The 27,818-nt window shown below is 41.2% G+C and overlaps 1 protein-coding gene across 2 annotated transcripts in view; it reads left to right on the forward strand.

Moving 5' to 3' along the window:
- RTN1 (reticulon 1) overlaps window positions 1-27,818 on the forward strand; it is a 207,958-nt gene that overhangs the window by 101,330 nt on the left and 78,810 nt on the right. The window contains exons 2-3 of one of the 2 annotated variants that reach the window (XM_074365449.1): window positions 2,366-3,130; window positions 12,829-13,578. In XM_074365449.1, coding sequence (XP_074221550.1) covers window positions 2,366-3,130; window positions 12,829-13,578 — 1,515 coding nt within the window. The remainder of the gene's footprint in view (window positions 1-2,365; window positions 3,131-12,828; window positions 13,579-27,818) is intronic. The other variant, XM_074365450.1, reaches the window with a different exon arrangement.

The following is a 27,818-nucleotide window of genomic DNA, read 5'->3' on the forward strand; positions in this document are numbered from 1 at the left end:
GGAAGTGATTCCAGGTAATCGTGGTAGAGAATCCCAGGATCCAAATGTCTGTAGTGAAATATCTTAGCATTGATTTCTCTGCCTCCAGTGATGTGTACATACAGGCTAAGCCCATATGATGAAAGCAGCTTTAAATATCCTTTAGGATAAAGATGTGTGCACAAACATGGATTTAAATTTAATATTTTTTATTTGGTGTTCTATGTATGGTAGGCAAAAAGACCCATCATTGCTACTATTCCTTTTGTTATTGAATTTGTTTTTGTTTTTGTCTAACCTGGAAAGCGGGCTGCCATATACAAGGGAAGGATAATCAGAAGACTAGGTGAAATGTACGGGTTTGAACTACTGCTCACAAACTTAGTCTACTTGCTGAATAAAGTGAATGTCATTAGCAGTTTAGGAGAATCGTCCTTCCTGCCTTCTCATACAGTATTGTTATTTATGCTTTATTCTAAACTTCAAAATTGCCTTCTTTTGTTTTGCAAATATTGAGCACCTACTATATGCCAGTCTCTGTTCTCGGTTTTGGGCTACAATAGTGAAAAAAAATAGTCAAAGATTCCTGCCCTCATGGAGCATACCTAGTGAGGGGGGACAATCAATAAATAAGTAATAAATAAATAAGTTAATTACATGGTATATTAGAAGGAGACAAGTGCTATGGGAGAAAGAACAAGTAGAGAAAAGTAGGAGGGAACAGGGTTGCCATGGAGTGTGGGGCAGGTTGCAGTTTGAGATAGAGTGGTCAGGGTCGCCTTCCTTAAGAAGGTGACCTTTGAGCAAAGACTTGGTAGTAAGGGAGTTAGGTATGCAGGTACCTGGATGAAGAAAATTCTGAGGAGCAAAAACAGCTCCTGCAATGGTGCTGAGGCAGTAGAGTGCTAGAAACAGAGAGGCTCTGTGCTTTTCCATTCCTCTTGGCCTGACAGTGGCTCATGCAGCCAACGAGAAAGCTAGAAAAAGACAATGGCTAAGTTTATTTGTAATAAAACTGATTCAAAATTATTTTTTAAAAAAACTTCACAAACTGATCTAAGGAGGCACAGAGGGCATTAGGGGAGGTTTTCTGACTTCTGGACTGCTTGGGTTTGAATCCTGGCTCTGCCACTTTCTGCCTCTGTGATCTTTGGTGTATCATTTAGCCCCTCTGGTCTCAGTTTCTTCATCTGTAAAATGAGGCTAATGACAGTACCTGTCTTCTAGGATTGTTTTGATGATTAAATAAGTCAATGTTGATTAAAAGCGTGTAACTAGGTCTGACACATAGCAGGCACTCAAATATTAGTTACTAATATTATATTACTATTACTACTTCTATTACTTTTATGAGTTGGTGCCCTAATCTGGCATATTCTTTGAGTGTATCTTAAGGGCTGAGTGTGTGTTTGTGTGTGTGTAATCTCTTGAGAGTGTGGAGCTTGATTTAGAAAATAGTTGTAAGAGTTAGGTAAAATCCCACTGCTTAGCACATGATAAGTCCTCAATAAATGTTCCCTTCTGACATTATTTTATAGCATAGAAAAATAATAGAGAATTTCCCTCTTCTGCTTACTATTAATGATTTTTTGGCTGGTTTGTTAATAAAACGAAGTCCAGATGAAAACATTTTATAGACTCAAACTTGGAAGCTTATTTTGCCCTTAGCACCACCAGTGAAACCAAGAAATTCCCAGTGGGTCATTTTGAATATCACTGGGAGGCAAAGGATGGGCTGAGGTGGGTAAGTGAGGGGAAAACTGAAGAAATAGGGAAGTACTCCTTTCAGGTGATACCACTCTGGGATGATGCTGCCTGAAAACTGGAAGTTTCTTTCTTTGAGGACCTTTGAAAAGAGCAGAGATAGCATCAATCCATGGGCAGCAGGAGTCCCTGAATGAAAGAGCTGGACCAGAGGGTCTCTTGGGGCCTCTTCCAGCTCACTGGGTCTCCAAGAACAGCCCTTCTGCCCAATCGACCATTCTGTTGTGTTCACAAATCGGAATTAGCCTATCTTTCCATCTCTGTTTAAAGGGTCATTAATACTTTAGATACAAAGAGGGCTTCTGTTGAATAATACCAAGTAAGAGCAAGTCACTGCATATTGAGGTAGCAGATGTTGAGAATCAGCTTCCTCGTCCTCTGAGGTCTGTCCCCAACTTCTTTGGGTGTGGCAGCTTATGTGAACCTCCATGGTCTGTTGCCAGGAAGATACCTGGGGGCTATCAGGGAGGCCAGGAAGAGCAGCATGAGTGTGCCCCGAGGGAACTCTGAGGCCTCAAGGAGAAAGGATGCTTCGTCCGCACAGGCCAGGGTGGGTGGTGGGTGAGGCAGGAGAGAGAACGGAAGCCAGGCGCCCACTCACTGCTGCTGCTTCGATTCACAGGTGCGGCAGACGTCTCCAGGGCCATGGATCATACCTACTCAACAGCAGCGAAAGAGGGGGAAGGAGCCTGCTACACATCTCTGATTTCTTCTGTGTGTTACCCACCTCGGGAGGATTCTACATATTTCACTGGAATTCTTCAGAAGGAAAATGGCCACTCCACCGTTTCAGAGAGCGCTGAGGAGTTGCGTACCTCCTTACCAGGCGTGCCTGGGATGGAGCCTCGTGGCTTATTTAGTTCTGATTCTGGAATAGAAATGACTCCTGCAGAGTCTACCGAAGTGAACAAGATCTTAGCAGACCCCCTGGACCAGATGAAAGCAGAAGCCTACAAATACATTGACATAAGTAGGCCAGAGGAGGTGAAATATCAGGAGCAGTGTCATCCCAAGTTGGAAGACAAAGATTTGGACTTTAAGAATAAGGACACTGAAATCCCAACAAAATCTGAAGAGGCCCGTGAAGCAGAGAAACCAGCTCCTGTGGAGGGGAAAATCCTCAAGGACCATTTATTTGAAGAATCAGCATTTGCACCATATATAGATGATATCTCTGAAGAACAGCACAGAGCTCCTCTGATTACTGCCCCTGTCAAAATCACGCTGACTGAGATCGAGCCTTCTGGTGAAACTGCCACCCCAGAGAAGACCCCTGAGAAGCAAGATATCTGCCTGAAACCAAGTCCTGACACAGTCCCCACTGTCACCGTCTCAGAGCCTGAAGATGACAGCCCAGGATCCGTCACTCCTCCGTCTTCTGGAACAGGTAAGGGACTGGGGTTCCTTGCCTTGGGAAAACCCAGCATATGGAATCTGAATCATTAAGGAATGAAAATTTGGATTCAAAATACTTAAATCTCAATTGAACTGATTTAATTGACATATAACTTTCTCAGTCTTATGCCCATTGTACAAAGTTTGCAATCTGGAATTTTTTTAAGAAGTCCTATCAGATTTGCTTTGTAGAATGTTTCTTTCTTCATTTGAGTAGAGAGGTTAGGATGACACACTGGAGACATTAAAATCCTCCTGTGGCTCTACTATTCAGAACAAAGAGGGATGTGCCACTAGCTTCCAGGTTAGCTTTCCTCCCTGACCTCCAGGCATCATGGAGAGAGCACCTTGGCTGTTCTCCCAGACCAGCCGAGCCACCTTGGATGGGGCATTTAACATCCTGACCCCAGCTGCAAGTCTGTACAATGAAGGGAGTGGGGGCAGCGTGGACTTCAGGGCCTTGAAGGGGTGGGGTGGGCAGTGAGAGGAAACCTAAACCAAGGGTACTCCTCCCCTCTCCGTTCAATCTCAACACTGTCATTTTCATCTTTTTAGTTTATTGAAGTTCTGCCTACAATTTTATTTTTCAAACTAAGGAATCTATTTAGTTAGAACAAAAGAACTTCAGAATTCACTAGGCTATGATTTTTTTCAACTTGAACCTACCACCCTGACTCGAGGCAGGGTGTTGTTAAACCACATCAATACATCCTCTCAAGCGCAACCTAGTGAAAGTTCAGAGTGGTAGCAGGGATTCCTCACCCTTATCTGTGCCACCTCATCCCTGGTGGTGGAAGTGAAGCATTTGTATCTCCACTGCTTCGACTGCTCATGAGGCATCAGGAAGAAGAGGACAATGAGAGGTCCTGCCTCCACTGGCTGGTGCTCTGACCTTACCCAAAAGTGATTTATAAACCTTTCTGATTTACAAAAAGTGATTTTCAGCACTTCAGGAAAAAGAGCTTCCACTGTACTCTTAAAACAGTTCCAAAGCCTTATGATTAGGACTGAATGCTCTATATTCTGATGATACAGTAAGTCCAAGTGTTAGAACAGAGAGAATTTAATGGAAGTCCCTCCTATCCTGTTTCCCTAAAGACTTTAGCATCAATTCCTCCCCTTCCCCAATCTTACCCCAGACTCATTCAACTATAAATTCCAATGGTCTTAAAGATTCACTGTACCAGGTCCTGATTTTCAAATTCGTTCATGCACTCAACACACACTTTCTATGCACTTTCTTCTGGTCAGGCACTCTACTAGGCACTGGCGGCGCTAGAGTTGAAAAGCAAGCAAAACCAGTCCCTGTCTTCCAGTGGGACAGGTGACATGGAAATAGTCACACTCCAGTGTGACTTACCCCAGCTGACAACATGAGGTAGGGTCATGGTTAAGTCTCAAAGCATCCTTGTGGTCTTTCTGGCAGTGCATATAAAACCCTTCTATTATTTCATGACATAAAGATATTGATGCTCTTAAGATGTAAGGTATGTTCAGCTGTGTTTACAGAGTTCCAGGGTTGTCTGCTGGTCAGTTCAGAAGAACTTTAGCCAGTCTTCAGAAGAGTGAAATGCCCCAGCACATTTAGGTCCATTTACATGGCACATGCCTCATGTGAAAATTACAGTTTACAAAGCTGATGATAAAGGCTTGATATGAAGTTCATTAATTATGAGGAAATTTTCTGTATTTTTCTTCAGTAGGGATGGCTCATTTGGGTTCTGCTCGGATTTGGTTCTCATGATCTTGGAATTTTATGATCTCTGGGAGCCCACCTGACAGCATGGGGTTAAGGCAATGCTTTTCTCTGAACTTGCTCCATTCTAAGCATTTATTCAAGAAGGGAGAAAGCCTCCTGTCCCATTATACAGTTATCTCCCATGTTCAGCTCCTCTCTCCACACACACACCACACACACTCTGGAGTCATATGATGACACTAAAGGATAAAATTAACAGGAGAATAGGGTGAATCAGCTTATCATTGAGGCTTTTCTCCTTGTTCTTTTCATCCCAAGAGGTTACCCTCACCCCCTCCCCATCTTGTGAGCCATTGGCATCATGTGTCACTCTACCCATAAACACTGGAGGATCTGGGCTTTATTACATCTGTTGGGTCTATGCCAACAGATAAGACAAACATCAAGAATTACGTACAATCCTACATAGAAACGGAGGAAAAGGAAAGTATCCTAAATGAAAGGAATTCAGTTCATCATTGTTTAATAAACAAGGAAAATATCAAATAACTCTGGGGAATAATTCAAATTATGTGAATTATGAATCAGGAGAAATTCTAATTTAGAATAGTTTTAGCCACAGACCCTAAAGCTTAAGCATGGAGTCTGATATTACTTCCTTCAATTCCAGTAGATTCTTCCATTTTGTGCTTTTCTTCAACATAATATTTTCATCATGTTAAATAATATACCCTGAGGTTCAGAGGCACAAAACTTTTTACAGCTTAAATATTGGAAGTTTTTTCTTAGCAAAGATCAGTCATGAATACAAATGAAGTGTTTTAGGGAAACATAGTAATTGCCCTGATGGACCAGACCATTGACCCATCAACAGCATGTTGTTTCCGACACAAATACCTAGAAGTGTATTATGGTAGCCATGGATGTTCTTTGAGATGTTATCCTCAGAAAGGACAACAATCAAGAGGCCATCATAAAACCATCCCAGCTTCCCTTAAAAAGAAATAAGCAATAAAAAGTAAACCAATTTAAACTCTTCAAAAATTACTGTTGCTGTTCCCTTGTATTGATGAGGTCTATAAGTCTCTTACCCATTTTGAAAATTTATTCTTTTATTCAAAAATACTTACTGACTGACTTCTATGTTAGATTTGTGCTGGGCACCAGAGACATTGCAGTAAACAAGATGTATAAAGTCCCTGCCCTCACGGAGCTTACCTGCTAGTGAGAGAAGACAAAAAAAGTAAATACATAAATAAATAGTGTAATTTCATGTGATGTGAATACTATAAGGAGTGATAGAATGTTGGGTGTGAGATGGTCAAGGATGGCCCTCCAAGGTGACATGTAATCAGAGATCTGAATGAGAAGAAGTCCACAATTCAAAGAGGGGTTACGAGGGGCCCCAGGTACAGAAGATAGCTAATGCTCAGGCCCCAAGACTGTCTTATGTGGGAACTGAAAGATAATGCAAAGAAGCAAGGGAGAAATATGGTATAGAACAGAGACGGAGAGGTAGACAGGGACCAGATCATTCAGGGCTTCACATGCGAGGATAAAGAATTTGAATTTTGTTCCAAATGCAATGGGAAACCATTGGAGGGTTTTAATCTGAGATATGATGGCATTCATTCACTCATCTTTCACTTAACAAATATGTGTTGTATGTGTTGACCATTTTTACTCAGTGCTAGGCATTAGTCCATTACCACTGGGGATACAGTAGTGAAACACAAGATTCCTGCATGCATGGAGTTTGCATTCTAGTTGAGAAGACTTACACACAAATAAATAAACATATAATATAATATCAGTTAGGTATAATAGTTATGAAGAAAAATAAAGCAAGAGAGAGGGTAAGAAAGTGATGGAGGTGGTAGGTGAGAAAAGGCTTTTCCCTGTCCAGGGCTTTTAGCAGAGACCTGAATGGGGTGAGAGAGCAAGCCGTGTGGAGAGGTGCCAGGTTGAGGAAACAGCCAGTGCAGAGGCCTAGAGCTGGAAATGTCCTGTGTGTTCAAGGAGTAGCTGGAAGGTCAGTGTGGCTGGAGTGGGGAGAAGGAAGGGAAGAGTGGCAGAATCAGATTTGTGTTTTCAAATGATCCCTCTGGATGATGAGTGGAAAATGAGCCAGGAGCAAGGGGGAGACCTGAATGGCAGCATCATTCACGGTTGGATTCTGGCCTCTGCAACTTGGTAGACTGGCGCAAGTTCACCTTTCCTTCTATCCTTCTGAATTATATCATAATTATCAGCAGCAGCAAACACATCTATCTTCGTAGGCAGGGTGGTTCTAACCTTCTCAGTTTCTATATTATATTTAATTATTTTCATTGACGTTTTGCTTTCTAGTTTCTAGTTCTGCTGTGTTAGTATCTTAGCTAGAGTCCTATAAGTTTTTAACAAGGGTAGAAAAACTTCTGTTTTGTTGTAAAATTTCCTCTGATTCTGCATAGGACTTTGTTAAACTTTTAGTTCCCATTAAGAATGGAAGGCAATGTCTACAACATCTACTGGGTCCCTTTTGACTCATAAAAAGGATGAATTTTTTTTAAGGTAGTACGTTCACTTGCCCAAGTCATGAGGCCCTTTTCGCCCATACCCCATAGCTGTCTGATACCATCCTTACTCTTGAGTAAAGAAAGCGAGATCCTTGAGCCTTCCTTTTTGAATGCTCTAACATAGTGATTTTCAACTAGAGGTAGGATTGTCAGAGGTATGGAATTCCTGTTCGTTTTATTCACCCAGGCTAACCATTTCTGAGTGATCTTTGATGCCCCATTTTGTTTCACTCACCACGTGAAGCAGACCCCAAGTCTATGATTTCCCTCTATCCACTGTCTCTTGAATTGTCTTCTCTTTTCTGTCTCTGTGGCCACCACAACTCATTAGGTTGTCATAATTCCTCCCCTCAGTGACTGCAGTATCCTCTTAATGGGTCATCCGCTTTCTATTCTTTCTTTCCTAAGTTCATCCCAACCCTTCTAGGATCCACCAATGCCTATCAGATAAATTATCGACTTTTAAACTAGCTTCCAGGGCTTTCCAGTATCAGGGGCTGGCTTAACGTTCCAGTAATACCACTCTGTATCATTCCCTGCAATACTCCAGTTAAACTTTTGAACTCACCATTCTTTGAACACACCCCTTCCTTCTCCAGTTCCATATCTTTGCTCCTGGAGTTCACTCTTCTTGGACCATGTCTTCCTTTAAAGGCTCTATTTGCATTCTAAGATTAATTCAAAAACAACTTCCTCAATACTGACTCCTCCAAGATCCTCTAGAACTTTGTACTTCACATTTGCAGTAGCCCATTCTGTCTTGTTTTCTTGGTGAAACAGGGAAAGTTGTGAGTCATCAGCATAGTGATGGTAATTGAGACCTAGTGATGGTAGAAGTGGATGAAACCACCTTGAATGTGGAGTAAGAAGAGAGCCTTAGGGCAGAGCACTGGGGAAGGCCACATTTAGTAACTGGGAAGAGAATGATGAGGAATTCACAAAGGTGACTGAAATTGGGAGAGCAAGAGGAATATCTGAAGAGGTAGTGTTGCAGAAGCCAAAGGAGGAATAGACAACACACCAAATGCTGTTAAGAAGTCATATAAGATGAGAACTCAAAAGTGATTTAGAAGTTGTTAGTGAATTTAAGCAAGCAGTTAGGATAGAATTCAGCTTGAAATGGTATATTCGCTCAGATTCAGATAAATCCCTAAATCTCAGTGGCTTAATGTAATTAAAGTGACTTCTCATTCATACTACAGTCTAATGCAGGCCTGGTAGTTCTCCTATAAGTGCTGATCAGGGGAAAATCCTCTTTCCATCTCCTTTTTTTAAAAACTGGGAACTATATTCAATACCTTACAGTAACCTATAATGAAAAAGAATATGAAAAGGAATATATGTATGTATATGTATGACTGAAACATTATACCAGAAATGGACACAACATTGTAAACTAACTATACTTCAATAATAAAAAATAAATAAAAATTTTAAAAACCTGCCCTATTGAGATTATACTCTACATACCATACAGTTCACCCATTTAAAGTATATATATTTAATGGCTTTCAGTATAGTCACAGAATTGTGTATCTATCGATATAATAAATTTTAGAGCATTTTAATTACCCCCAGAAAAGCCCTGCACCTCTTTGCCATCATTCCCAAATCTCCCCATTCCCCAAACATTACCCCCAGGCAACCATTCTATCTCTGTAGGTTTCCCTATTCTAGACATTTCATATAAATGGATTCATACAATATGTGGTCTTTTGTGCTGGCTTATTTCATTTAGCATACTGTTCTCATGGTTTAGCCATGTTGTGCCATGTATCAGTATTTCATTCTTTTTTACGGCCAAATAATATTCCATTGTATGGATATATGACATTTTATTTATCTATTCACCAATTAATGAACATTGGGTTATTTCATTTCTTTGGCTGTTACAGATAGTGCTGTTATTAATATTAACATTGTGTGTAAGTTTTTGTATGGATGTAGGTTTTCAGTTCTCTACTTGTGAGTAGAATTCCTGGGTTATGTGGTAACTCTATGTTTAAATAGTTGAGGAATGGTATAGTTCAAAGCAACTATACCGTTTTACATTCCCATCAGCAGTGGATGAGGGGTCAAGATTCTCCACTTCTTTCCAACACTTGTTACTATCTGACTTTTTTATTTTAGCAATCCTAGTGGGTGCGAAGTGGTAACTCATGGTTTTGATTTGCAGTTCTCTGGTGAATATAATGTTGAGCATATTTTTGTATGCTTTTTGGTCATATGTAAATCTTCTTTGGAGAAATATCAATTCAAATCCTTTGCCTATTTTTTAACTAGGTTATTTGTCTTTTTATAATTGAGTTGTAATCATTTTTAATATATTCTAGATATACAAGTCCCTTATATATGATCTGTAAAATTTTCTCCAATTCTGTCAATTGTGCTTCCACTTTCTTGATGGTGTCCTCTAAAGCACAGAAGTGTTTAACTTTGATAAAGTCCAATTTATATATATTTTATTTTTTTACTTATACATTTCATGTCATATATAAGAAGCCATTGTCTATTTTAAGGACACAAATACTCACTTCTGTATTTTCTTCTAAAGTTTCTAGTTTTAGCTCTTATATTTAGGTTGGATCCATGTGGAGTTAATTTTTGTATATGACAGGAGGTGAGGATCCAGCTTCATTCTTCTGCATGTGGTTATCCAGCTTACTTTTCCTCTTCTCATTCTCTAGAATATAATTTGCCCTATCTCAGACCATACCTGCTTTGTGAACAGATGTAGCAAGATATAGTAAAAAACACATGGAACATAAGGACTTGAGTTCAAATTTAAGCCAAGTCATTTCTGTGGCTATATCATTCAGGGTCCTGTCAGGAAACAAAGTGACACACTCAAAAGTTGTAACTAAAGAGAGTTTAAAGAAGAGGCTATTTACAGATGTGTAAAGACGGTTAAGAGAACCAACAAAAAGATGCTTTACAATGCAGTCAAGGAGTGGCAACATGAAGGAACTAAGGTCCAGTGGCCTGGACCCAAAGGAGGATGGGGAGGGAACAGTGTTTCCAAAGCCTGCCAAGATCTGGAGCTTCAGAAGCAGCAAGAGATATAAATACTCACAACATTTCCCTCCTCCCTCCCCTTCAGTGATTCCTATTGGCTGAAAATAACCAGAAACCAGAGGGGAAGGAATTCCAGGTAATGCCTTCTATGTAGGCCAGCCTCTCAGAGCAGAGAACAGGGCAGAAAAAGACAGGAATAAATGCAAGGGGGCAAATGTAGAAAAACCAGTAGAGTGCCTTTGGACAAGTCACTTCACCTATTGCCACTAGACTCTATGCCCCATATATGAAGTGCCTATAACCCAGCAGATGCTCAGCAAGTGGAGCATTGATGACACTGCTACTGATAGTGTTCAGGAGGTACAGACTGTTCTTCCCTTCACCCTCGGCTCTACTCCTTATCTTCTTCCTCTTCCCTCTGGCCTAGCATTGAGAAGTAATGTCGCTTTTACATTTTTAAGCTGTTTGAAATCATATCAAAGAACTATGCAACTTAAGGAACTAACTGCTGTAAAAAACTTGAGATCATGCAATAAATCTTTTTATACATAAATTGTATGAGAGATAATAAGGTGGTTGTTGTTTTAAGTTACTAAAGAAACAACAAAAATCATACCACTTCTCTGCTCAAAACCCTTCAATGTCTTCTCATTTTACTCAAGTCCTATGAGATCCTACATGATACCCTTGCCTTCCATGCATGTATTTAACCTCTTTTCCTAGTATTCTTCCCCTTATGCACGTTGCACCAGACATGGTAGCCTCCTGTGATACCTAGAAATCATTGCAACTCCCACTTCCTGGCCTTTGCACTATCTATCTGTTCCCTCTGATTGGCATATTTTTCCTCTGGATATCTTCATGAATCACTTGCTCGCCTTCTCAAGTGTTGAATATGGGTTACCTTCTCAATAAGGCCTATCTTGATTCCACTATTTAAAATTGCAATTTCATTGCCCCTCCCCCGTCACAGCCTTCCTGATCCCTTCACACTATTCAATTTTTTCCATCGCAATTAACATCTTCTAATATACTATATACTTCATTGCATATATTATTTATGTATTCTGTTCTCCCATTAGAATATAAGCAGCAATTTTGTTAACCTGTTTCATTCACTAATATATCCCAAGTGCCTATAACAGAGCCTAACACATAGTAGGTTCTCAATAAATAATGGATGAATGAATGATACATGGATAAAGGATAAAATCAATTCTGCTTTACAGAGGATTAGACAGTGGATAAAGGATAAAATCAATTCTGCTTTCTAGCGAATTAAACAAATCTAAAATGTTTCATCCATTGGGGTTCTCCCACAACCCTAAAGTGACAAATTACCTAGTGACAAATTACCTAGCCAGAGACAGTCTACTCCTTACTCTCCCTAAATCCCTCCCACTGAGCTCAAAGCTTTGGAGAAATGGCAAGTGGCTTTTGCTTACAAAAGGGCCAGAGACCACTGTCTAGCATATTCTGAAATAGGGCCATGCTCTATGGGCAAGGGGAGAACCAAGCTCCTGAAATCTGTTGTCATGGCCATTCCTGGTAGTTTCATCTAAGTGAGAAATAACAGCAAGATTGCTGGTGAGGTTTTGAGGCCATCTGGACAAACATCAGGCAGAAGGCAGGGACTCACCCAGGGGACTAAGGGTGACTCTCAGGTTTGTTCTTCTCAAGAGGAGGTGAAGAGAGGAAAAAGAATAACAGTGGGCTCCACTATTAGAAGCCCTGTGGGATTGTTCAGTGTAATAATCTTCACCGCCTGCTTGACGAACGAACTTGGCGAAAACTCTTACATTGCTCCACTTTGTTATACTTTTCACTAAAAAAGGGTTAAAGTATTGATTCTTATGGGAAATGTAAAGCCAGAAGTCAAGTATATGAGGATCCAAATTAGCCTTCTTTGTCTTATTGAAGGAGGGGGCATGAACAGAATTGGATAAGGAATAATGGATGATTTCAAATTTGTTGACATTGTGGGCCAAATTAGAGAGTTATATACATCAGATTATCTGATGAAATCTGTGAAATTAGGAAACTTCCCTGAGAGAATGGATTAGAAATTAAAACCATGACTTCTAAAAGCTTTGCCACATTGAAACAGAAAAATCAAAGAGGTGCTATTGCTAAGAAATTGCTGGATCATTTTTAAAAATATCTAGATTAAGATAGATAGGTGTATCAAACACTGATTAATTGTTTAACAATAAGCAGTAATTAGCCTTTTAGTTCAGGTGGCCTGTCTTTCCAGCATAGCCCTGGAAACAGACCATTCTTGTGCTAATGAGGTATGTGTTTTTTAAGCAACTAAAAACAGCTCCCCTAATGGAATTTTGGGTTTTTTCTTCTCTTTTTGTCCATCTGTCTGTCCTTGTGTGTGCCGCTCTGGCTCTTCTTGGCTCTGTGGGACGACAGAACCATCTGCCGCAGAATCCCAGGGGAAATGCAGCATCTCCGAGGATGAGCTGATCACTGCCATTAAGGAAGCAAAGGGGTTATCCTATGAAACAAAAGAGAGCCCGCGGCCATCCGGCCATGTGGCCGAAAGGTCTGAGGGCAAGGCCAGGTCCGGGCTGCCCACCATCCCCAGCCCCCTGGACCACGAGGCCAGCAGCGCGGAGTCCGGGGACTCGGAGATAGAGCTGGTGTCCGAGGACCCCATGGCCGCTGAGGATGCGCTGCCCTCGGGCTACGTGACCTTTGGTCACGTGGGCGGCCCGCCGCCGTCGCCGGCCTCGCCATCCATCCAGTACAGCATCCTGAGGGAGGAGCGCGAGGCCGAGCTGGACAGCGAGCTCATCATCGAGTCGTGCGATGCCTCCTCCGCCTCGGAGGAGAGCCCCAAGCGGGAGCAGGACTCGCCGCCGATGAAGCCGGGCGCCCTGGACGCCATCCGGGAGGAGCCGGGCGCCAGGGCCGAGGAGTGCGCCCCCAGCCGGCGGGGCCTGGCCGAGCCGGGGCCCTTCCTCAAGTTCCCCTCGGCCGCCCCCAAAACCGGCCCGGAGCTGCCCTCTGGAGACGGAGCCCCCATACCCGAGGGGCCCGCGGCGCCGCGGAAATCTGTGGAAGCTACGAGTTCTGACCAAAGCCCCGCAGCCACAAAGGGCCCTGGGCCTCGAGGTCCTGGCGTCGCGCCCCCTCTGCTGTTTCTCAATAAGCAAAAAGGTAAAGTGACGTCTTTCCTGATTAAAGCAGGTTGGCTGCTTCCTGTCCACCCTCTGGGTGCTCTGAGGTACTCAGCAGAGGGGTGGTTCTGGCTCAGCCCAGTGGTCATGTCCTAACTGGTCAAACAGTTAACCAGAGAACAATACGAGGTGGGTGGGGGAGGAGTGAGCGAATTCAGATTCGCAGCTAGGATTTAAGTGGCCAAACTACGTGCTCTCAGCTGCGCTAGCACCCCCCATAATGAGTGGCTCTCTGTATACTCCAAGATATCCTGAGTGATGTGAAAGTGTCCTTTCTTTCGTTCCAAGGCTGGGTTTCCTCGCTTGGGAAGGGATGTGGTTTTTGTTATTGTCCAGGCTTATTTCCAGTTTCCCACCCACTCAGTGATGGGGGGTGGCTGCAGTCCCCTCTAGGTGTTGGAACCCACCATTATCATATCCATTTTGCCAGCCAAATTTGTTTCTTAAATGGGCCAAGAGGATCTCAGCACCATCTTTTCTCATACCAAAAACAAACAAACAAACCAAAAAACAAACAAACAAACAAAACAAAACCCCCAAAAAACTCCACAAAAAAATAGGAACCAAAAAATGGGATTTGGACCTCAGTAAGGTTTTTGTGTCCCAGCTAGTCAGGAAAGACAGGGACCAAAGTAGGTGCCATAGTTTCTGTTGTCCCTAAGCAAGACCTAAGGTGACTAGTTAATTTTTAAAGACACTTACAACTTAGAATGATTTTAATTTGGCCATTATATTTCCCTATGAGAAATCTTGAGTTGAATGAAGTCTTCAAATGCAGGGAAAATGGAAGTAATTATTTTATCTTCCAGACATTGCATGGCATTCTGTCCCCCAAATCATCCCCCACACCTAGTTGCAGTTGTGTTACAGAATTCAAGAAAGGAATTAAAGAATCAAGTGAATAAATTAGGCCCTGAACAGTCTAGTTAATGGACTACATTAAAGATATACAGTCTCTCTCCAGATCCTGGGTAGAACACCCAGGTGGAACTTTAAGCCCTAAAAGCACAACTCTGTTCAAGGTTCCCTCCTATCCATCCCTTCTGCTTTTTGTTTCTTTAGAAGTATTTTGCCTTTTGGAGATAAGTGATCTTGAGGATACACCCTACTTTCTGTTTAAACACTAATTTCAGTGATGTTAATAGCAATTAAAGTGCTCCATATAGGAATAGAGGACAAAATCTTTCTCATTATAGATTGGAGACTAGCTTCTAAATTCTTTAAAATTAACATGTTGGAAGAAGGGAACCTTGAGGAATGTAATAAAATGATAACCCTGCTGCGTGGTTGCTGGTGGCCTAGACACGTGGCATCATGTGAGGACCAATGTAATTGACTCCTGATTTCCTGAGTAACTCGACCCTGAGAGTTTGAAGTGTGTTTAGTGTGTTCAATAGGGAGGATATTCAGTGATGAATGTAGCAGTGGGGATGTTTATTTGTTGGGCAAATATTAAAAATACTGGATTCTTTTGCTACCACTCTGTGGTGGGAAAGGGCCCTACAGCTTTCAAGGAGCCTTGGGAAACAGTATTAGCATGCAAACTTGCAGTTCCTTGTGGTCCTCAAGCAGGAGAGCTTGAGTCATGAGGAATATGGGTTCATATCACTGAACTATCACAGGTATGTGTTTTTATTTTATCCCCTAATCAGTATTCTCATGGTTAAATAGTCACTGTGTGCACAGTGAGGTTCAAGTGTATTTATCCTCAAAAACAAGTAAATCTAATAAAGAGAACTAATAAAGAGAATGGTATTGCACAGTCCCATTTCCCTTCTTAGTAAATTTGAGAGACAAGTCAATGGCTGGGACTGACCAAATGGCCAGACATGTAGTGAAGAGCTAAGGCAATGGAAAACTGCAGCTGTGAATACAAAGGCGTCAGAGCATTTTTCATGGCCATGCTTGTGTCATTTTAATCTCTGTGTAAGTTGCCCCACATGGCTTGGACCCTCTGCTGCCAAGTTTAGACGTTAGAGAGGAGAAAGTGGCAGTCTTTTCAAAGGATTAAGGCAGGCCTGGGTGAATAGCCTCTGCTCTCCTCTGCACTTGAGAGGTCCTTTGAAATCCAGTCTCCCACTGAAACTCAGTGCTCAGCTTCATTAGCGGTGAAGAGAGTCTAAAAGGCCATTCTGGGGCAGGCAAGCAGTGGAGGTTCTGGGAAGATGACTCAGTCCGCCAGCAGGTTATTTGAGCCCTGAGGTTCTTCTGGTCTCACCTGCTCCATATCAGCAGGTGGGCGGATCAGTGCTGGCCAGCTTCCCCTAGGCTGTTCTTAATCACTGTCAGTGGACAGCAGGATTATGCTCAAGTCAAGTGTGACTCCCCTCAGCAATGAGCTAAGGTCAGCTTCTGCGGTTTCCCGCTCTTGTCCACTGAAGCCTCTGGCAGTGTAAATGCATTCAGGTTCATGCATTCACAAATGTGTTCATCCTCCTGGCTCTGGAGCCATCCTGCTGATGCTGGGCTAAGTTTTAGAAAGGTCCAGAAATATTTAGAATAAGGTTTGCCAGATATCTGACAGCATCATAGCACTGTCAAGGAGCACCAGGCTTTACTGGTGTGCATGCCCTAACAAAGTCTGTTTTGGCCACTTTATCACCTTTCAGAGACCTCTGCTACTGTAGCATTGGAGGTGAAACGTAGTTCATCATATTCCAGTTTCCCTTCTGTGTGCACCCCTGAGCTCTTGCTACCCTGTCATTCTGCTCCCCTCTACCTTCCAGGATGGCCTATTAGACTCTGACAGGGTAGTTAAGTTTTCACTGTGGCAAGATTAGCCCTGTTAGGAACGTCTGAGTGAAAGCCAATTAAACATCCTCCATGTGACTCATCAGGATGGTTGTGTGGTATTTCCAAACGTATTTGATTGCAGAATCTTTTATTAGGGTGTGTTGTAGTGTTCATCTTCTAGAGAGCATTTTTGGGGAAATACTGGTCTCTGGGCACTCATTTCCATTCCCTGCATTCTGATTACTTTTCCTTGCAACTCGAAAACATAGTGCTTGAATCAGCCATGTGGATGTCATGTGGGAGCCTGTTAGAAATGTCATGCTGCATCCCAGACCTACCTTCTGGATCAGAATCTGCATTTTACTGAGATTCCCTCACAATTCCTGTTCACGTTAAAGCTTGAGAAGCAGTTTTAAACCATGGACGTTAGCTTTCACATTCTGATGTGAAACAATTCTGATGATGGTTGCCAATGGCAACCTTCTTACTCCCCAAAGTGACCTGTGTTAAGTCTCATCTTTCTTATCCTCTTTGGTACTTTAATGTCATACTGCTGAATAGTCCTTAAAAAATTAGTGAGAAAATAAAATGTTCAAAATATTACATTTAAATTATAAGAAGTGGTCAAAATAAAAAGTTAAATTTCCCCTCTTCCAACCTGGCAGTCCTAAGTCTCAGAGATCACCACAAACTTCTGTTTGGCTTTGCTGTTGTTCTTGTTCCTTTCAGAAATTTTCTTTTTATGTTTGGGCATACACAATTTTTTACTGCACAAGTGATATCCCATTGAACAGACTTTTCTAACTTATTTCTTTTAGCAGTAAAACTGGGGACAAATACCCACTCACATGAGACTGTTCTCAAAGCTTTTTCCTCCCTTATCTCCCTGATGTTCCTCCTTCCTGGGTCTCCCCTCAGTCTCTGACCTCTTTGCCAGTCTCTTTTGCTACCTTCCTTCCAGTTCCTCTGTCTGGCCCCTGCGTTCTGTCCCTGTCTTCCTTCAGCCCTCGCTTCCTTGCTCTAACCCACACAGGTTTTTAGTCACTGCCTTATGTGTGGCACCTTCCAGATCTCTGGCTTTGGAAGAAGTCTTCTATTCTGAGCTCCAAGTCCCCCTACCTCCAATTCAATACATCAATGTTCTATGTCAAAAATCTGTTCTTTTCCTTCTTCTGTGTCCTTCCTGAGTGAATGAAGAGATATCATTCAAGCTTCACTTTGGTGTGAATATTCAAATCAGGTCTGGATCTGAGTAAAGGCTCTTTGGTCTGAGACAAAGTTAAAAGTACAACCCGATTGTAAACCTTTAGTGGAAGTCTCGTAGTGTTTGGGTATGAAATTATCATGCAAATAATCCAGGATGTCTTAATATTTGAAAACTCATTAAAAACAAAATACAGAATGTAAAAATTCTCTATGTGGGACTTTCAGCAAAGCATCCAGTGACCCAAGTTTGAGAAATGCTGGTTTAAGCCAGTAGTTCCCCAAACGTTGCCTGGGTACTGGGTACCTCACAGTCTCCTGAAGTGCTGACTAAAAAGTGCAGGTTCCTGCTCTGTCCCTGCCCCAGAACTGAAGAATCAGAATGCGGCAGGGCATAAACCTGCACTCTTAATAAGCATGCTAAAAACATTTTTGGTTGTAGGCAGATGAGCTAAGCAGCCCAGACATGTAGTAAAAAAACACCTTGGTGAGCATGCCCTGGGCATATGGTGTTTTATAATGAGAGAGACCGAGGGCACTCAGCTGTTTCCATCCTTTCCTTTGCCCTACGAGGCAGGCCTCTGCATCTTCTCTCTGTGGACACCAGCTGTAGCAGCCTGAGCTTGCAGGGCTCAACCCTCTGAGGCAGGGAAAAGCTTATCTCCTTAGGGAAGTGATTTGCAAAAAGGTTCGCATATGGAAGTCTTCTCAAATAGACCTAGCATTTATGATGTTTATTATTACTTTTCATTATTATACCAGATATTGCTTCTGTCCTAAAATATTTTGGAGAGAACCTAAATAAGTGTGACCCATTTATTTTCCTGTAGTTCTTTAAAAAAGTTATTGTATTCTAGTCCCATATTTATTTGCTTCCATGAGGCTGGATTCATGAATAAAGGCATTAAGATTCTTGGACAGTCTCTTTCTTTCATAGTGCAGATTTGAGAGTCAGCCTGAGGCCTTATGCCCTTCTGTTGTAGCTGCTTCCCCCAGGCCAGTTTTCAACAAGATGGACCAGTAATTGCTGGATAAAGTCTGACTTCTGTGAGGATGTATGCCATGTAAATAATTTAGATGGATTGAGCCTTCCGTATTAGACCATTCAGAGGAATTAAGCTATACCTTTGTTAGACTTTGCCTAGTGATTGAAGGTACTTTCCTGGTCTAGGCATCCCAGAATAAGGCTGCCAGTAGCCAGTAGACTGCTTTTGCTTCTGAAGCAGTCACAAGGTTAGCATTGTCCTAGGTTGTATATTGGTCTGTTTTTTGAATGGTGGCTTCAGGACACAGGGGACGTTTCCTTCTTAGCTTTGAAGAGAATTGCTCCACATCTTGGTGACCCCAGCACTTACTATTTCTAGGAACAAATATTTTTGACATTTCACCTACAGGATGTGTATTTAGATCCAAAATGGTTGTTGTAATATTTTGATGCCAGTTCTTTTGTACGCAATGAACCCCAACTCCCTAGTAAGTTTTGCCTCAGCACAGAGCAGGGCATAGATTAGCTCCTAAGATGGATTCAAATCAAACTTACCTGTAGAGATAGAGTTCACAAATGGCAGACATTTTGATGCCTCTAAGAAATAGTGATCCTGTTTAGATGGTGATCCTGATTCCTTATCCAGCCCCTTTATCCCGCATGTAAATCATACTTGCTTACTGATGCAGGCAGGGGCTTAGTGGATATAATTCATTATACTTCAATTTCTAAGCACCAAGACTGACTCCAGGGAATTCTCCATCCCTTTTAAATGCTAGCCTCACTTTCCTCAAAAGTCTGGGTGGGATACTCACAGTTAAGGTGTCTGTACTTTTGGAGTGTATCTTTGCAAACCCACGAAATACCCCTTTGATACAGACAACATAAATCTTACCCAAGGTTATGCCAGCTCCACCAAAGCAAGACCCTACCAATTCATTCATTCATCCTTTGATTCAACCAGTATGGCTTGCTGCCTGCCTGACATGAGCAATATTGTGACCAAGGCAGATGTAAGTCTGCCCCTTGCAGGACTTACATTTGGGTGGTGGATGAGGGCCTGACATTAAAAAGAATATCAACAGAGTTATATGTTCTCTTAAGAGAGTACCTGGTGATAGTGGCACTTAGATAAGAAGGTCAGAGAAGGGGGAAACTGAGGAATCAACTGTGCCAAGAGATGATTAAGGAAAGCTCTGGACAACAGAATATGCAAAAGCCACAGGCAGGAAAGTTCTGGGAGCAGTCTAGAAACTGGAAAAAAAAAAAGTCTACGTAGTTAGAATGAGGTAGGCAAAGGGAAAAAAATGGGGTTGGAAGTTTGGCAGTGCCCATTCATGCTCAGACCATGGTGCAGAGTTTGGTCTTTATTCTGATCATTAAAAGAAGTCATTACAATAGTTCAGGCATGAGATGACAGTGACTGGGAGAGAGTGGTAACAATGGAGATGGAGAGGAATTAATGGATTTGAAGTATATTTTGGAGATTGACTTAATTAGATTTCCTGATATATTGGATTGTTGGTGGGGGTGAATTTCTTCCCAATGTCTCTCAAATTATATTTTGGTTTTTGTTACCATAATGATTACAAATAGATACAAAAACATTTACAATGGGAAAAAAATACCCCAAACTTTGATGCTGCTTCACTAGTCATTGAACCCAATTTTGTATGTCTGCTACTGGAAAAACATCCATTTGGATTATGATGACACTGAAATATTCTCTCACAGATTGAGCTCTGTATCTGGTATATTTCCATGGCCACGCATATGGGAATATAATGGTGATCAGTGTGTTTAAGGTGACAGTGATGTTTGAGTTGCTGAGATTGGAACTGGAATGAGGGTCAAATATGGTACCTGTGGAGGTTAAATAAGACATGCAATGAGGTAGGCAGGAATGATAGACATCAAGCTGGTTCTTTAAAAAGAATTAGATATAAGTTTAGTGAGAGCCAGGAACTCAAAAACTTCAGAAAGTCTAAAGTACAGTCCCAAATATGAATCAAAATTATACTATAATAAGGCAAAAAAAAAAAAAAAAGACAATAGCTTGCCAAAGAGCAGAGGTTAAAGTCAGAGAAAAGGTAAGTTTTAAGGCAGACACTCAAACCCAGATCTGAAGTGGAGACAGGCATACCACTGGGTCTAGTTAGCTCAAGGTTACAGTTGACCATGGTCTTTATCTATGATTACTCAGTGCTTCCTGGGTCAACCCTATCTCTGTAATGGCCCTACTAGGTTTTAAATGACACAGGCCTGAGAAAGTGGTCTTCTTCTGCCAGATAAAACATTGATCCAGGACTCCTCTCTTCTTGTGGAAATTGAGGGCAGGTGGCTGGGAGAGTGGGTTGGGGGCTCAGTGGAATCATTTGTTTTTCACTAGACAGTATTTCTGAAAGTGTGGTTGGTGGGGCCATTTATATCATGAGACGTTTGTTAATGTACAGATTCTTAGGCTTTCCCCAGGATCTCCTAGGAAGGGGCTGAGGAATCTGGTTCATTAAGTGGTTCCCCAGTAAATCCTAGGCGTACCAGAATTCAAGAATTATTTTTCTAGGGATTGTGTTGAGGCTGATCTCTTAAGGCCCTCAGAGTTATCTTTCACAGGTTTTTCCTCTAGTGTCCCAACTTTTTCCGGGGCCTGAGCCAGAATCCTGTAAGTTGGGTTTTCTGATTAAGCTTAGATGTTAGTTAAAATGGTTTACATGTGGGGTTTAGGATGAAATTTATACTGTTACCTCTGAGACTTCTACCACCTCATCTAAGATGTGGAGGAGAGAGAATGTGAGCGTACACTGGCCTTGCCAGCTCACTCCAGAGGATGCTCCTGATATGTCCCCACCCAACAAAGCCTCCAGAACAAAGACCTTAGAAGGGCTGGTAGGGACACAGATAGTTAACCATTTATGTTCCCAGTATTTTGGAGCCTTCTGGATCAGAGGAGCCCTTCAGGTGGCCTCTGTCCATAGCTTAGAAAATTCATGAGAGGGAGAAGGCCTAAGGGTGGGGTTGAACTGTACACTATCAGTTACAAACGGGGAGTAGCAGGCTTAATCTTCTTACATAAGATCAAAATCTTCGCTACCACTAATAAATAACTCAATTCAAAGATGCATATTCTGGTAAATACTGTATTCTGGCTTACCTCTTCCCTTCTGGCTGTTACCTCATTTTCTTGTAACCCTTGGCTGACCATTGAAATATTGGGGGGATTTATCTACACAGAAAGCACTTATAAAAGCAGAATATGTGTTCCAAAACTTTTTTTTTTTTTTTTTACTTTCAAACTCACTTTTGCTTACCTCCTCCTAACATTTCTGGGAGATTTGATGCCATATCTTAAAACAGAGAGGAAATCGAGTAAGGCAGAGGAATGCCTTTCATATTGATTTTTCCCCACTCAGTGTTAATGTCTGTTGCCATCCAGTGGTTGTGATGAAAATATCCAGCCTCTACTTTTTAATCTTATCTCAAACCACCAGGATTTGAAATTTGTAGATCTTCTGAGTTAGGACATAAGAAGATATGTCTTTGAATGATTTTACAATGTCCACATGGCTAGACCATTTATATGGTGATTGATCATTTAAATTATCACCCATATTTTCCTTGGAACAAGCACAGGGACAGAGGTCCAAAAAATATTCCTAAATGGGTAACTTAGTTTTTACCAGAATTAATGCTAAGCTAGGCCATTTGCCCTGTGCCAAATAAAATACAGTATCATATAGGTTTTATGAACCAAAGTTTTGTACTAACTGGAGTTTTTGGATCAACATCCTCATTTTAAATTGAAGTCAGGGATTGAGGTATAGTCAGGTGTTCTAGGTGATACTGCAGGGGCAAAAGAACCAGGATTTGAGATAAGCTCTCCTGACTCTTACCCACTGCCCTTTTCCAACTAAATTGCTTTCCATGTAGTTGGCATTGTTTGTAAGCAAACCTAAATGCTTTTCTATGTCAAGTTGCTTTAGAATTTGGAGATTTAAAATTTAATATCTTAAGCATATATTGCTGTAAATAGCCTATACTTGTACACTAAGCACAGCTAGTTTAAGTGGTAGCATGGTCAGTCAGGTAGAAACTCAGTCCAATCACCAGGAAAAGATTTAACTTTTTTTAAACTTTAGGTTAGCCAACTGACGGTTGAACCATTTTACACAGAGTCATAGTTTTCTCAAATGTTAGGTATAAATCAAATCATAAATAACTTGGTTCTAGATCATTTTGATATAAGTAAAGTGGCCTCATGTCAATTTGTCCCTTTTATTTTCTTTCTCTTCCCTTTGTTGGGGTCCACATTTTTAAGCCCTTTCTTTTTCCTCTGAAAACAGAATCTTGAAATTTTGGATATTTTATATACTCCACAAATTTATGCTCTACTTCTGAAGCCAAAAATCTTGGCTTTGACTTTTATTTCTAAATCCCCTGGTTCCTGTGGAGGCCGCATCTTTCTTTCAGATCCTGTTAGTGTGACTAAAAACATCAGAGGCCATGTTGGTGGAGAAATCCCTACAGACTGATGACAAAGTCCTCTTTGAAGGAGACACCTTTCAGATTTCAGCCTGACTTTATCTAAGCCTGGACTGATTTGCCTCTAAGATGAGATATAAGATCATTCACTTGAACTGTAAGTTTTATCTCTCCCACTGTATATAATATTTGCTCTTGTGATTTATATAATGCCCATTTTGTAACAGGTAAAGATGGGTCACTTTCCACCAGATTGATACTTCCTCTTCCATAGTATAGAGTTGTTGCTGGGCAGTGACTCCTCAGTCATGGACTGCGCTTCCAGTCCTCCTTGCATGTAGATGAAGCTAAAAGCCTGATTGTTATCAGTTGAATGTAATGAAGTGTTGTGGATCACATCTGGGGCAAGGTGGTTAAAATGCAGCTGTGCCTTTTCCTCCTTCAAGGCTGTAAGTGATGACAAAAAGGGAGGAACCTGGGCCCCTGAATGACTGCTTGGAGGAAAGCTGCCTACAAATGAACACTCACATTGATCTATTAAGTTAGTCAAATTTGTTACCATAGCCAGCCTCATTCTGACTAATATGATAACCCATGATGTAATGGTGAGGTTGAAAAAGAAGATCTACAGTTAGAATGTATGTTGGAATATACATCCCATAGTTGCATAATTTTATGTCTTGCCTCTCCTTCTCTATACCTTTCTCCTTTGTACTCTCCTTTGCTGATGCTAATCGGCCCTATGGTTAGAAACACTAGTGGGGTAATCTTGTCTGGATTCCCCTTCTCCAAACTCTGTTATTTTTGACTGCATATCCCTCTCTTTACTGGGGCAAGGAATCATGGGCCAGCTGAGTCTGGATCCTAGCTCCACCACTTTTTACTAGCTGTGCAATTTTGGACAAGTTACCCTGTCTGCACTTCAACTGTTTTCCTCTGTTCAAAGGGGAGAGTAGTACCTACATCACAGAATTCTTGTGACAATTAATTCAGATAACTTAGGTTAAGTAATTAGCCTCTAATTTTATTACTATTTAAATATTTACATTAATAATAATTATACAGTGAGATGGAGTTTTGGAAGAATCTAGTCCAGCTACTCATTTAGTACAAAAATTATTTCATAATACTTCAATAAGTTTACAGGTTTTCTTCATATGTCACAGTTTGGCTGCTTTCCAGTGATTTATATAAAGTTGACTTGATCTCACTGATAAGCTCTTCCCTAAGGATATTGTTGGATAGGTTGCCTCTGGGGAGGCTTCTCAAAGCCAACATTTATCATCTTCTGATGAGTGTTTATTTTCCCAAAAAATATATGCTTAGGCCCCACACTGAGTATACCAGAATAATATTTGGGTGTAACATCCATCAGTTAGTATTTTTAATATACCCCAGGTGGTTTAAAATGTCCGTCCACTGAGTTAACCCCATTCATGGTGTATGGGACTGTTAGTCCCATATCTTGTCTCTCCCCAGGCTTCAGCATTCCATACTTTTTTGACTTAGTTTAAGTTAGTCCAACCATACTGCAGTGACAACCCCCCCACATCTCAATGGCTTAGCTCAACAAATGTTTATTTCTAGCTCACACAAGATCTGATGCTAGTTGTTGGGGGCTCTTTTTTTACCCAGTTACAAAGGGGTCTAAGCTCCTTCCCTCCTGTGCCACTGAATATCAACATATGGCTTCCCAGGTTGCCACGCCAGGGAAAGAGAGAGCCGGGGGGGCACAATAGCTCTTCAGAGCCTCCTCCTGGAAATGACACATGTCATTTTTACTTATGATCTATTGGCCAGAATTAGTAATATGACTCTCCCTCGATGCATGCGATGCATGCGGCACAGTAGAAATTTAGTGAGCATCAAGTCCTTATCACAGACCTTTTGCACAATTATCTCTTGTTTTAGATCTTTGTAGGGCTTATCATTACCCAGTATGGTAAATATGCATTTGTTTATTTGTTTATTGATTGTCTTTACCAGACAGACTTTAAGCTCTTTGAGATCATGCACTTTCTTTCAGTGTTACATCTCTAGTGCCTACAGTGGTGCCTGATAAGTTTGTAGAGACTTGATAAGCATTTGGTGACTAAACGAATGGTGACTCCAGACATAGATGAAGCCACTGAAGTGTATTATGGGATTTTATTGTATGTCATTGTGTTTTATAGCTTGTGTTCTTTTCCAGGAGCTCATTTAAATGTTACTGAATCCAGCGAAAGGTTAAAGAATAATAGGCCAATTAAGAAGAGAACGTTTTGTGTGGGTCCCCTACTGTTACTCATGAAGAGCATCTACCTCTTGGCTGTGCTCTCCTCGAGTGATCAGCCCAGGAAAGGGCAAGTGGAGTCAGCAGAGAAAGACACTTTCTGAGGTTCAGCTGACATAGCCAATAATAGATATAAGTTGACAGGGCAGAAGATGACATCACTGTAGGCCAGTGTTCAGCCTTTCTTTGCTCAGCCTGTGGAATTTGTACAAGACTAGTCTATTGAAACTTTACAACCCCTATAAAATGGGAATACTTTCTGTAGCAAGTGCTTCTTGTATACATTGAATACAGCAGAACCCAATTAAAAACAAGGCTTGTTATTAAAGTTGGTATAGAGACAGACAGTATTACATAGTGATTAAGGCATGTGCTCTGGAATAAGACAGATTTGGCTTTGAACCTGAATTCACCACTTGTTTGCCTAAAACTTCCCAGGCTTCATCTGTAAAATATGGCTAGTCATTCCTACTCCCTCAAATTGTAATAAGATTTAAATTGGAGCTCAGGTTATACACCTAGTCTATAGTCAGTGATGGTGGTTACCAAGGATATAGGAGAATGTCAGGTAGCAGGGATGGGGTCTCCTTAGTAGATCATCCCCCTGGCCTTCCAAGGCTGGCTATATGGCAGGCCTACCGAGCACAGCTGTGGCAGCCCAGCCACACACACCTGAGCTCCATCAGCTTCTGCCTTCCTTCTATCACTCGGCATTCCTGTTCTCTGAAATGGGGAGGATCTGACTGGGCTGCTAGCTTCATCCCCATCTTGTGCTCTCGTGTCACACCTCACCTCATCAACATTTAGCTCAAGCCCCCAACTCTGGTCCCATCAGGCTAGCAGGATGAATTTCTTCAACAGAGAACAATGACAAGGGTGGTAGCAGCGTAAGCAGAAATAACCATTAGAGCCACTTTCCTTCAGAAGCGACTGAATTCATGGCAAACTTGGAATGTAGCAGGCTCCTCCTCCCCATTTCCCAAAGCATGACCCTACACAAAGAGGAAGATTCATCCCTCTGATTTATTTTTATGAAAGCTGCTTTCTGAATAATCAGATTCTTTAGGAACATTTGAAACAATATTTGGCAACAAGGTTTAGGCACATTATCACAATGATAAACACCCCTATAGAGTGGATAGCCAAATCCTTGAGGGTTTGTATGTTTCTTATATAAAATGCTTCAGAGGACTGCCATTTCTCTCAAAAAGATCTTACATTTTTGTTATATGCCTTGAGTTATCCTAAGTGGGAAGGAAGCTTTGGTGAGCTTCTAGTTTGGGGCAGTCTCTTGTCTGCCTGGCCCCCTACAGGCAGGCATACTGACACGACGCAGGGGACAAGATTTATGCAGTATTTCTACCTCCATCTAGGGAGGTTTCTTGCAATATCTTGCTTGTTTGGTGCACTTTGCTTCATCTTCTTTGTCTACCATTTTCACACTTTCAAAGATAACTGTGCATCAACTCACTCCAAAAATCCTCCCAAGGTATTTCAAAAGCACTGACCAAGACTTGTCATCCATAAAATAGTATATATTTTAATCCTTTAAAGAAGGCAGGGTTAGGGCAGAACCTTCAAATACTTAACTTTTATCTATGATTTGAATGAATACTCATGCTTCTATTTTTTTCAGAATGTTTTAAATAGATTACTATGGGAAGTTTTCATACATGCATTGTAGAGAATAGTATAATGAACTTCCAAATATAGATCTACAAACTTTAACAATCATTACCATTTTTTCACGTTTGTTTCATTTACTTTTGGGGGGAACATTTGGAAATTAAGTCACAGCCATCAAGATATGTCATCCCCTAAACACTTTAGTATATATCTCTAAAAATAGAAACATTTTCTTATGTAAACACAGGAACACTGTTACATCTAATGCTCAGTTCAGATTCCTTTAAGAATCCTCCATATTTTTTTTCAGTTGGTCACTTTTAATTAGCCCCAGTGAGCAAATGTCTCTCTTCTATTTTTCCACTATACTGACTATACTAAGAGCAAGGAAGAGTAGAAAGTTCCCTTGGTTTGTGTGTTATATGATGATTATATATATATTTCCTTTTTTCCCAATATGTTATTATGAAAATTTTCAAGCATACAGAATAGTTGAAAGAATTCTTCAGTGAACACCTATTTACATGGTTCTATTTTAAATTCTTTCCCAGCCTTTTCGGGATGACTGGGATTTGATGGTCTTTATATCTCATATTCAGCGAGAAAGTAAGTGTTCTACAGCTTCTTTTTAGGTGGAAGCCTTAAATAATGTTTGCAAAGCAGATGGATAATATGCTGATTACTTTGCATCATTTATAAATCTTGAGTGTCTTCTCCTCCAACTGGGTAGCCCATGCCAGCCTATAAATATTATTAAGCCTGACTTTCAGTTGACAGTACTTTTCTGAGGCATTGCCTGGAGAGCCAGGTACTGCACTGTGACAGCACCATTATCGTGGGTTAAGTGAGAAAATGATGATCCACCCCGTCTAATGATGAAGCAATTGGAGCAGGCAGTATTGACACCTTATGCAATGTCAAT

The sequence above is a fragment of the Camelus bactrianus genome, chromosome 6 (assembly GCF_048773025.1).
Source record: "Camelus bactrianus isolate YW-2024 breed Bactrian camel chromosome 6, ASM4877302v1, whole genome shotgun sequence".
NCBI lineage: Eukaryota > Metazoa > Chordata > Mammalia > Artiodactyla > Camelidae > Camelus > Camelus bactrianus.